Raw genomic sequence first — 12,312 nt, 5'->3', positions numbered from 1 at the left:
AGGAAGAATTACCTTGGATCTAAGGTCCAGCCATCTATGTTGAGTACCCTCTTCTAGGAACGGGTTCTAATGTGTAGCTGGCAAGACCTTGCAGTAGATAGTATTCCCTTGGCATAGGGATTTCTGCCGTGATTTAAATGCGTACTAGATCAGGTAATTTAGTGTCACTGACTACTAAACAATTGGTTTATGTGAAATGGTATTGGAATTCTTATCAGATGGGACAGATTGGTGGAGCTGTGTCTGGGAGAAAAGGATACTGTCTGGACCCATGGTTGTAAGGAGCAGCACATCACTCATCCTGGCAACAGCTGGAATGCATGCTCTACCATTTGTGGTACCCTCTGTATGTGGGAGGCAGTTAATATCTCCTACATGAACATGCAGTTTCCTTGTGCTTACTCTAGATTAAGGGCATTTGCACAGGCAGTTATTCTTAAGTATCTGCTGCCCACCTAAATTCCTTCCCTGCCCTATGTCACAGCAACATGTTCCTCTGCCCATTGCCAGTACCTTTCTGGTCGTGCCTCCATGTCAAAAATACAAACCCACTCTGTTTGTCAGTTCTGTGGCCCTGGCATCAGAAATACCTCACTTGAGCTGTGCTCACTGAGCATGACCGCCTATTTGTCTGCATTCATAGGGACTGCTTGATTATAGGTGCCTTGCTAAGTATGTGCAGATGGAAGTGGGAAGGGTAGATTTTCCCTGCTTTTCCACATCAAAGCATTATGGCCTTTTTTCCACCTCTCCTAGAGTCACCTGGTGATTCTGTCAAGACATCTGGAATGAGTATGTCCAAGCTTGCCAGCCAGGAAGGAAAGCTGAAGCTCTGTAAGGGCAGAGGGTCTCGACCACACTCAGAAACTAGCAGGAAGCAGGCTGTAAAAGACTGCAGGGTTTTCTCACCTTTGTCTGATGGTAAATAGCATATGCTGATGTGGACTCTTCACGACATACCCAGAGAACTAATCATTCCTGTCTATGATGCTGTTTTCCAAAGGCTTACCCTTGTTTGTGTTCCTGCAACTCAGCTTTTTTAAAAGGGTGGGCTGTCGGCCTGCTTCTGACCCTACCCACTGGGATAGGACCAGTACACAGCTCTCCATCTGGTTGCTGCTCTTTGACCTATGTGGCATGGGTGGGCTGACCACCACTTAAAACCTCACTCTGATTTTTTCCAGAGCATCTAGGCAGAGTCCTCAAGGGAATTCAGACAACCACTGGACAGCAAACAACCCCAGCTCTTGAGTTTATTCAAGGTTGCGTGTTTATTGTGTTTCCATTGAGAAGAAAGGAAGTTTGAGAGGCGAGCTTTGGAGAGCAAAGGAGAGAAAATGGAGACTCTTGCATTTCTGCAGTCCCCAAGATGGAAAAACACTCACACCTCAGCACTTGTCCTCCTAGTGTCACCCTAGTAAAGGGATGATCCATTCTCTCCTGCAGTTTAAGCTACTTGCGATTCACAGATTTTCACATTATGGCTATTGCCAAACTTAGGCATGAAAATATCAAGAAATGCACCTCAAAAATAAACAATCATAAGATTATAAAATTATAAAGCTTTCTCCAGTTTCAATCAGAGCTCGTATTCTTTCTTTGTTTTGAAGACTACAACTGGGTAGAGCTTTGTCCTGGTTTCAGCAGGGATGGAGTTAATTTTCCTCTCAGTAGCTGGTGTGTTTTGGATTTCAAGTGTGAAGAATGTTGATAAAAACACTCTGATGATATTAGTTGTTGTTAATGAGACCAAGGACACTGTCTGGCTTTCCACGTCCAAAGTCTCATTAACGTGCAGATGCGGGAAGCTGGGTGAAAGACAGACAGAATAATTGACCCAAACTGGCCAAAGAGAGTATTCCATGCCATAAATGTCATGCTCAGTATATAAGTGGGGGTTGCCCATGGGAGGGGGCATTCTTTTCTGGCTTCCATTCCATTTGGGTATCTGTTCGGGCACCCTTGGCATCCTTTTCTTCTCCCTTGCTTGCTGGCATCGTTCCCTCTACCTTACTAGCTTGCTCTCCCCCACTTTGCTTGCTGCTCGGTGTTGTTTCCGTGATTTCTGCTCGGGTCGGGCTGCATCGGTCATTTGGACGTTGGGTGGTGAGAAATCGCACATTGTTCATTTTGTATATTTTGTATATATTAATATCCTTATGTTATTTTTGTAGTTTTTAGTATTTTAGTAAACTGTTTTTATCTCAACCCATGAGTTTTCCTTTCTTCCCAATTTCTCTCCCCCTGGGTAGGGGGAGGGTGAGTGAGAAACTGTGTGGTGATCCGGGCTAAACCACCACAAGCTTTCAAGCTTTTATTGAAAATAAGGGAAAATAAATCATAGAATCATAGAATAGTTAGGATTGGAAGGGACCTTTAAAGGTCATCTAGTCCAACCCCCCCTGCAAGAAGCAGGGACATCTCCAACTAGATCAGGTTGCTCAGAGCCTCATTCAGCCTGGCCTTGAATGTTTCCAGGGATGGGGCATCTACCACATCTCTGGGCAATCTGTTCCAATGTTCCACCACCCTCATTGTAAAAAAAATTTTCCTTATATCCAGTCTGAATCTACCTCCCTCTATTTTAAAGCCATTACCCCTCATCCTATCACAACAGGTCCTACTGAACAGTTTCTCTCCATCTTTCTTTTAGGCCTCCTTTAAGCACTGGAAGGCCGCTCTAAGGTCTTCCTGGAGCCTTCTCTTCTCCAGACTGAACAGCCCCAACTCTCTCAGCCTGTCCTCACAGTAGAGGTGCTCCAGCCCTCTGATCATCTTTGTGGCCTTCCTCTGGACTCACTCCAACAGCTCCATGTCCTTCTTACGCTGGGGGCTCCAGAGCTGAATGCAGTACTCCACGTGCACTCTCACAAGAGCAGAGTAGAGGGGCAGAATCACCTCCCATTATTTGCATTATAAATGTAAATAATGGAGAAATAGGAAGGGATGAGGAGTGCTGAGAAGGGTAATGAAGAAGCGAAAGGAACAATAAGGATTTCATATGAGCACAGTTCTCAAAAGCAGGGATTCAAATAACATAAATAAAAAAAAACAGAGACATAGACAAAACTAATTTGGTACTTGCTGCTCAGATAGTCTTATTCCAGAAAGTTAGATTCCTCTTGCATACACTTTACAAGCAGAAGAAGCAACAAGGGGTTAAACATAAGACCCCTTACTGTTGAGGTATTTCTGTTAAGTCTCGGAAAGGTGCATTGTACCTACAAAATGTCCAGCAGCTCCACAAAAATCTTTTCCTGACTACTACTCTACAAGGTGGGCTTTTCCTTTGTCTTTAATGTGAATTTTCCACACTAACAGAAGATTGTTTGAAACTAATTTGTACAGATGTTCCTATAATTTGCTTTAGAGAAGACAAGCAGTATATATCAGTGAGCAGCAGCTTCATTTTCCTTTGTTTCCACCTATTATTCCACAGGAATAGGAGGCAGTGGGCACACGGATGAGCGAACATCATTGCGCAGCATTGCCACAAGGGGTAGCAAGAGCATTTCCATCAGTTTTGTTGGGTAAACAGAGGACAGAGGGCTCACTGTGTTTGCCTTGCAGAAACAATCACAGGACTGAAACTCCGAGAGGTGCCAGCTGGAAACAAAACCCGCTTTGCTGCACAGGCAAGACTTCAGGTGGCGAATAGTTACCCAAGTTTATTCTTCTTCAGCTTTCCCCTCCATCACAGTGCTTGTATCCATCACAAAAAGGCTATGATGTGGAATATGCAGCAAACAGAACTATGCGTGTCAATCAAGATAATCTTGCTAAACCAGGAGCTTTTGGGGAAAGGAAGCATAGCAATACAAGGATCTAGCAGTGGTGACTTGTTTCCAATGGCACAACATTCTTGAAATAGTGACTTGCATGTCAGAATGTGGTATAGCTGAAGAACAAACATGGGCTATAAAGCAAAGTAAGAACTAGAAAAATATAATCTCCAGCATATAGATGAAATAAAGAAGAAAGGCATGTTTAGGACAGTTGAAGAAGCTGCAAGCTGAACCACTAGAGAGAGAAGGATATACAGGGCAGGGTGGTAATATATTTTAAGTCAGTCTTCCAGACCTGTTCTGACTCAACAGTGACTGATGGTACATGACACTTTGTGGGCAGGTGCCTCTATAAGAAGTCTTATGGCCTGAAGGATACTCTGGAGAAATGCCCTAAGAACTAGATTTTTAAAATTGGTTCCTTTTTTCACATCCAACTGTATTTTCAGTAACAGCTTGAGCCAGATTGATTGAGGCTTCTGGTATCTGAATGAATATCTGTGTAATTTAAGTGCTGAAGTCAACAGAAAGCTTCCTAGTGATACTGATGTCACCCAAGTTGCTCCCATGTCCTATTTGGAAGTGAAATTGCTCACAGCAATCAAATTGCCCACACCAGAAATCCTGCTGGCTTTCTGAAGCTTGGAGAAAATCCTCCAACTGGAAGTCACAGGCATCTGCAAGAATCCTGAGTGACTTTTGGATGGGAGTTTCCTTAGGATTAGTTTTGGAGAAGTCTGGGATTGACCACAATCACCTAATTGTGCTTAAAAATATTATTTCACCTCTATAGACAAATTGGCAAACTTATGTCAAGTGAAATAAGGCTGATTTTCAAGCTTGAACAAAACCACACCACCGTCTTTGTGGTATAACCAAAACAGAGTTTCATCCTGATGTAATTCATATCAGGGGCCAATTAAACTCTAATGCATCCAGGATGATTTTATTTTCCCTTGTCTTACAGCTAATATCTACAGATTTCAGCTCAGAACAGAGATTTTGACAGTGCTTATGCCTTTCATAAGAAGTTAAAGAGCAATATAAAATTACTCCCTAGGCTCTGGTAATGCTCTCTTTCATTATCTCTTGTTTTTAAGAAACCTTCTCCAGGCTTATCAACACCCATCAGCAGCAAGGGTATATTTCTGTCCCTTGACAGCAAAAGCAGCTTTGGAAAATGTCATAATGGATCCTCATACTTAATATTTCTCTTACAAATATTTATTCTGCTGTCCTACTGACTCACAGTAAAGACGTGTTCTTATATGAGCCAAGACATCAAGATCCAATAAATGCATGCTCCTGTACTAAAGCATATACAGCACAGTGATAGCAACACAGCTTACAATGATGAGATTAACAGGCACCAAATTCTGTTCTGGAACAACTCTCATTTACTGTGCTGGCTCAGGGCATCCTGAAATGACTAGAAGGAAAGTACTAGAAGGAAAAAACTATAGCATTACAAAGCTGTGTGAAGAGCTTTTAAATCTAGACAGGTTTCCACACAATTTCTGGATATGTTAGTTTGCTTTGGAAATATGTTCACTTCATTCTCACACTTTTTTATTATCAGATGTTATTGCATTAACCATTGCATATTAACTTACTATGACTTGATGACCATTTCTGTGTTAATGCCTCCTAGGGAACTTTGGCAAACTACATAGCTGTAAAGTTCATTTACTGTGAAGAGATCACTAGGATACAACGTTTGCTCACTGAAGCAACAGTGCACGTTACTCTTCTCCTTAGAACTGATCATTCTAAACAGATGATCAGAAATTCGTTAAAAGATTGGATAATCACAACCCTTATGCTAAAACAAAAAAAAAATTATGTTTACATTAGAAGGAAATTATATTTACTGTCATGTTCTTTAACAGGTTTTATGAGACGGTATATTTTCCAGGCACAGGTGAAACAGCTGATACAAATCACTCTGTTCCTGGACCTCTTCCCCTATGTAGCTTTTTAAAGTTGCTGTTGAATTATGAACACTATTTGTATGAAAATAGGATTATTGTGCCTATAAAATATTTCTGCCCTCATTACTCACTCTCTTATTCCCTGTGTAACACCAGAGCTTGTAGTTTATGACTTTATCATAATTTCAACAGTATTAATCTCTAGCGTCAAACATAGCTGACATTTTCTGAGGAAGCAGTAGCAAAAGATAAACACTTAGGAAGAAAACTATGATTTAAGCAAATTTCTTCTGTATCACAGGAGAATCCCATAGACAGTAATGCTACTGGATTGCAAAAAGACTTCCGGGGAGAGAAGACAGTGATTCTGCTGTGACACTGCTAAAATTTTCCATTGTGGATATACATTGTCATAGTACATAGGCTTCATAAAATTGCTAGAGATTATTTTCCTCTCAGAAAAGACACTGAATCTGTGCCCCTGACCATGCTGTGCTCCCTTCCTGTAGTCTTCTGATGCGATAAGTCCTGTGGCAGCTTTGCTCAGCCATGGCCTGTTTTTTTCATGGTGTCTTTATACTGAAGGGAAATGGCTGCACTTCTTAAATCAGCAATCACTGCCTATATCTGCGGGGCCTCTCCATCTGCAGCTGAGAGAACCCAGAAAGACATCTGAAATAATTTATGTTCATATAATACTTAGTATCTTTCACACACTGTCAGTGCAGGTGGCCATGCAGGGGCCTGGGGAAAAAGGGTACAACTTTCATCTCCTTCTTCCTTGAAAGACACTGGACATCAGCCTGATTGCAAGAGAGTGTCTAGTGTCTGTGTCGAGAGGGCAACAGAATTACTGAATTTACTCCTTTATGAACCACTAGGAAAAATGATACTGTATTTTTCTTTCATTTATCCCATTAGGAGTAATTAATAAATCAGGATAGCAACGTAGTGTTTGTACAGCTATTGGGAACACTTTGCTAAAAGACGGATGACCAAATAGTGAAACTTGAGCCAAATACTCTTTTCAGTTAAGAATTTGCATAGGAGCGTGGTTGACAGCACTTGAAAAAGGCAAACTTGACAACTACTAAGCGCTTGAGGTGAGCAGGACTTGTAAAGAAAGCAGGACATTTGTATATTTGCAGTGCAGATTCTTATTTAGAGTCATCTAAAGTAGCTGCTGGGGCCAAGAAGTTCAAGCAAGGGTCTAAGGGACTTCATACAAGCCTCCACTGCAGATTATTTGTGTAAGGCTCAGTATGGCGCACTTTGTGGTTTATAAGCTGCTCCCTTCCCACCCTGTTCCTCCTCATACTATGCATGAAAGTGTAATGAATCAAAGGTCTGGCCCTGGGTCTTTAGAGAGTTCCCAGATCTCTTTCTTCCCCCACCTCTCCTCCCCAAACCAACAGTTCCCACCAACAGCTGTAGGACTGCAACACACAGGTAAGGTAAAACTTTTTTAGTCATCATTGGAAAGAGGCAAACTGTCATTGCAAGACTGAGGGACATTCAGTCTCGGGCTGGAGAACAGCTTCAGGGAGAACCCTGTTTCAGTAGAATTTCTCTGAATTCCTGCACTCCCAAGATGAAAAAAGAAAAATCAGGAAAAAAAAGTGTACTAACACTCCCTTCATTTGAAAAAACCAGAGTTTGGCAGGAAAAGAAGGAACTAAATGGAATGGAATTTGAAAATCCCATCAATGAGGAAGTGAGTCAGTCCATGCTTGTATATTCTCACCAAACATCCTCAACAGGTAGGAATGTGCATTAGTTTTGTTGGATCCACATCATACTGTGTATCTCTAACAAAGATATCTTTCTGTTCTGGTTTTGTTAGTGAGGGGGGGCCTAAGGTGGTAGCTTCTGTCGGAAACTGCTAGAAGTCGCTCCCCTTTGTTCAGTGGACTCGGCCGGGCCTAGGGCGGACCCGCTGCTGGCCAAGGCCGAGCCAATTGGTAGCAGAATGTCCCATGATAACGCCTCTGCGATAACGTATTTAAGTAGGGGAAAACAGGAAAAAGAGGAGGAGAAGATGTGACGCAGCTGAGCGGGGGGCAGAGAGGGGGAGGCGCGAGCCTCATGGGCCTTGCAGGCCTCACCCTCTGGCCTCCCGCCGGGCAGCCGACTGGGCCCAACTCGGCCCGGCCCGGCTGCAAGAAGTGGAGAGGAGATGAGAAGTGAATAAGATGTAAAAAGAATCCTGAGAGACGTCTGCCAGCCTGTTGTGAGGAACGGCTGCAGACGCCAAGGTCAGTGAAGAAGGAGGGGGAGGAGTAATATGGCTCCTGGCCAAGATTCCTGTGCAACTCATGGTGAAGACCATGGTGGAGCGGGTTGTCCCCCTGCAGCCCATGGAGGTCCACGGAGGGGCAGAGATCCACCTGCAGCTCGTGGAGGACCCCACGCCAGAGCAGGTGGAGGCCTGAAGGAGGCTGTGGCCCGTGGAGGGCCTGCTGGGACAGCTGTTCTAGAGGGACTGCACCCCGTGGAAGAGATGACCCACGCCGGAGCAGTTTCACGAAGGACTGTGGCCCGTGGGAGGGACCCCACGCTGGAGCAGAGGAGGAATGCGAGGAGTTCTTCCCCCGACAATGATACAGCGGCGTAAAAAACAACGCGTGATGAACTGACCGCGACCCCCATTCCCTTTTCCCCCCCCGTGCCGCTCGGGAGGGGAAGGTAGTAGAGATAATGTTAAGCCCGGGAAGAGGGAGGGGTGGGGGGAGGTTATCTTGTTCCCTGTCTCATTCTCCTGCTAATTTTAGAAATAAATGAATAGTTTTCCCCAAGTCGAGTCTGTTTTGCCCGTGACGGTAACTTTAAGGATTTCTCCCCGTCCTTATCTCAAACCTTGAGCCGTTTTTCTTATATCATCTCCCCCTATTCTCTCGGAGGGTGGGGGGAGCGAGAGAGAGACTGCGTAGTCTGGTCCCGATCGGGGCTGAACTACGACACTTTCATATTGTCCCAGACCAATTTTCTGAAGCTACTATACTTTTCTTGTTGGTATTCATAAAAGAAGGACAATTTCAATATTAAGAATTAATGGAAGCAATGAAGTTTGCCTGAGTCCAAGGAAAACCTTGCAGCTTCACCCACCCACACCTGGAGATCCCAATTTAGCAAAGAACCCCACAGAAATTTATAGCCGAAGGCACCTGCATGGGAGACCAAGTAATTTCTCACCTGCAACCTGACAGTTAATGGTAACATTTGCTCTCTGGATTGTTTTCACTGTGCTTCCAATATCAACAGTGACAGCAGGCAATTCAGTGTTGATCACGGTAGCTCTTGATGCCTTTATCAGTGGCTTTCCTGTATAAAAGAAGCACCACAGTTCATCAGACCAAGCACACTGGACTCGCATGGGACAGATGGCCTGGGACATGCTGTGTGAAAGTGCCTACAACAGGACAGATGGGTAAGGGAAAATGCTGGAGCATGAGGCCACCTGCTCTTTATAATACTACAGTGTCACCAAATTCCATGGGAAAAGCTGTCTTGGAAAAAGAAAAAGCATAGTTAGAGCAGAGGCAGAACAGCCCTAAAGCTGGATGTATATGAGAACCAGCTGAATCAATAAACACCACCGCAATTGAAGCTGCAGCAAGATGTGTGCCCGGTACTGCAACCAAAATACCACCATTTGCCAAAGGAAAAATAAGCCTGAGTGATAGCTACAGGCACATTAATAGTGCAGGAGGTTTAAAGCAGCATGCAAGCCATTTCTAAACATTGATCATGTTTTCTTTAACCTGCAGTGGAAACACTTGGATTGGGAAGACCAGACCATAACCAGAAAGTTTTCTCATAATGGCTAGAGTAAGAAGATGAGGGACATAAACAAACTCCTTTCTGTCAGATAATGTGTTTTGTGTTATCTAAATGTACAGTAACAGTGTTAGGTATTAACATTGTTTATCTCTAACAAAGATATACCTGCTTTGCCTGCAACAAACTTTTCAAATTCTTTTCAGTGTGCTTCCAACACTGGTGACACCGAGCAAGCGGGTCAAGGTGTTCCCCCTGTCGTTGTGCTTGCCTGTGGGGGATTAGCTATGGAGTTATCCACCATCAGGGGCTCAAGGAGCATTCTGCAACTCTGTTTGTAGGGGCACTGTAAAGGCATGCCTACACGACACAAAACAGTTCAGAGATACTCAAGCTTAGCTCTGGTAGAGGAGAGTGAAGCAGCAGAGCTGACAGAGCTGGGTTAAGGCAGCCCCCTGCCCCAGCCAAAATTCTCTGCAGGCAGGATGTTGGCAGGAGGGGCAGAACATGACAACAATGCTTTAGATGATATGGGACTTGGATGTTTTTGACTCCGTGTTATATTTTCAAACTAACCCTTATAAAAAAAAAACTATAAACACTGTTCCCCCCTGCCCCCCTTTAAATAATTGGTCAGATACAAAACAAGTTCAGATATCATCATTTGCCTACAGAAGCTGCAGTTTTAGGCTAATGTCTACCACTGGCTTAATTTGTGTGTTAATCTGGAGGTGACTAAGAAAGAAAAGATGGAGGTGAGAAAAAGAATTGGAGAATTTGGTTTCACTGAGCTCATGGAGAGTCCTGAAAATTTAATTCAGCCCTCACTATAAATTTCTCCATATAGCTATACTTCCAGGTCTTTTAAAAGTTGTCTTTCATCTGGAAGCCTTGTTGTATCAGTTTGGGGTTTTTTTTTTTATATTTTAAAAATTTTTCTTTTGGGCCTTTTAATGTCTAAGAATAGCAAAGTAAAATACTACATTTTATTGTTGAAATACCTCCAAAAGTTTCGATGCTTTGTGGCAAAGCCTAAAGAAAGAAAAATTCTTCAGCCAGCCATCAGCCTTTCATTTTACTGATTAGTTTCCACAATCTCATCAAAAGATTAAAAGTCTGTTAGCTGTTCAACCCATAAATGAGTAGCAAACCATTGAGAAAATGGAAGCATATTCCACTGTCTTTTTTTTCCATGCATGTGTTAAACTAATCAGAAAATTCTTCAATGAAATAAGCTTTCAGCCCCACTCCTGAGCCATATAAATATGGTCTCAGCTTTACTTTTTTTTTTTTTTTTAGAAAGTACTTCCATTATGCCAAAAAGGTTGTAGCTTTCTTCCAAAAACTCTCAGCATCTCATTTTGATATTTATGGTCTCATTTTAGAAGATGTTCAGCTCTTTGCCTTGGGTGTGAGATGGAAATGTAAACCAGTTCCTAAGCAGAGTTCAGCTCCAGTCTGGGATGCATGAATATTAATTCATCTAAAAAGGTTAAACTATAGCCTTGATAATTAATTATAATAAAAAAACCTAATAGCTTCCTGTGCCACATGTATACCTAATGCTCAGTTTATTTTTCTGTAGCTTCACACAAAATTGTCTCCAAAAATTACGTTGTACAAAGACTACAGCTTTTAAACTCACTGGAGGAATATGGACAGAACAGCAGTTTTGACTGATGATTTTTTAACTTCATATTGAGCTTCCTGCTGGTGCAACACAAGAAGTTTACTGTGGAGTCGCTCCTTATAAAATACTATGCTGTCTTAGCAGCAGCATCACTGCCTTGCTGTCTGGGATTCAGCAAAGATACTCCTGATCTGCAGTAGTGTAAAAAGGATCAGTCTCTTTGGTTTTGCCTACATGTAATACGTAGCTCTGATGCAGATCATACTTTTCCACTCTGGAGGATTCAGCTGTTCTTCTAAAGGACCGATAAGGTCTCTTTCCAGTTGGTTTACTGGTCTTCAGAGCTTCACTGCTGGCCATTGCTGTGTACTTAGATTTTCTTTACACTTCTCTTACCTGAAATTTTCTCTGTGTTTTGTGTGTAAAGAACTCAAGTTCATCAACAGCTATTCCTTCCTCTAATCATACATGGATACACTGGCAGCTGATGGTCACTGCCTGCATGTTGAAGGCCTCCAAATGCTTCCAAGTTCTGGAGCATGAAATGGAGAGGTCTGAAAAATCAATGTTTTCTAGCATTCCTTTTGCCTTTGTGATAAATACGATCCTCCTTCTCTAAGACCTCTCTGCCTCGTCACAGTCCTTAGCTGAGTCTTCTATCCCTTCATATTACTCAACAGCTCCTCAATCATGTTTGCTTCTCTGTCCTTCTGCTAGCATGACGTGGTTGTGAGCCTGCTGACATTGCCTACCAACAAACCTTGAAGAAACCAGATTCGTGCACTACCTCCAGTTTCCCTTGGCTTTTATTTAGGTGAGTTTTGTTTAGAACTGAAATTTAAACTACCAAAGGATATTTAGTCTGCTTTAGAACTCAACCGTTACTAGAGAAATATAAGCGTGGAAGTTAATTTTTTGTAAACCTCTTTTTGCCAGCAATGTCAGCCATGACTGTGCCACAATGGATTGAAAATGATACAGGGCTTGATCCTGCAAGGAGCTAGCTTTTCAGCTCTGGTGTTTATCAGGCTTGCCTAATGTACATCTGAATAAGTCCTTCAAGCAGTCTGTCAGACTTGAAGAGATCAGCAATAGGTTTAAAATTAAGCATACAAATTGGGAGGCCTGGACTGCACTGCCCATACAGGCTGTGAAAAACCAGGATGAGCACTGTCTTGAGAGCACGTTC

At 42.8% G+C, this 12,312-nt stretch overlaps 1 protein-coding gene across 2 annotated transcripts in view; it reads right to left on the bottom strand.

The window, feature by feature from the left end:
- Positions 1-12,312, bottom strand: part of ADAMTSL1 (ADAMTS like 1) — a 437,941-nt gene that overhangs the window by 25,241 nt on the left and 400,388 nt on the right. For both annotated transcript variants that reach the window (XM_086771491.1, XM_086771490.1), the window contains one exon: positions 8,909-9,037. In XM_086771491.1, the coding sequence (XP_086627617.1) occupies positions 8,909-9,037 (129 nt within the window). The remainder of the gene's footprint in view (positions 1-8,908; positions 9,038-12,312) is intronic.

This window comes from Chlamydotis macqueenii, chromosome Z, assembly GCF_036417535.1.
Source record: "Chlamydotis macqueenii isolate bChlMac1 chromosome Z, bChlMac1.mat, whole genome shotgun sequence".
Taxonomy (NCBI): Eukaryota; Metazoa; Chordata; class Aves; order Otidiformes; family Otididae; genus Chlamydotis; species Chlamydotis macqueenii.
Note: the sequence above shows the minus strand (reverse complement) of the source record. Positions and strands in the feature narration are given on the sequence as shown.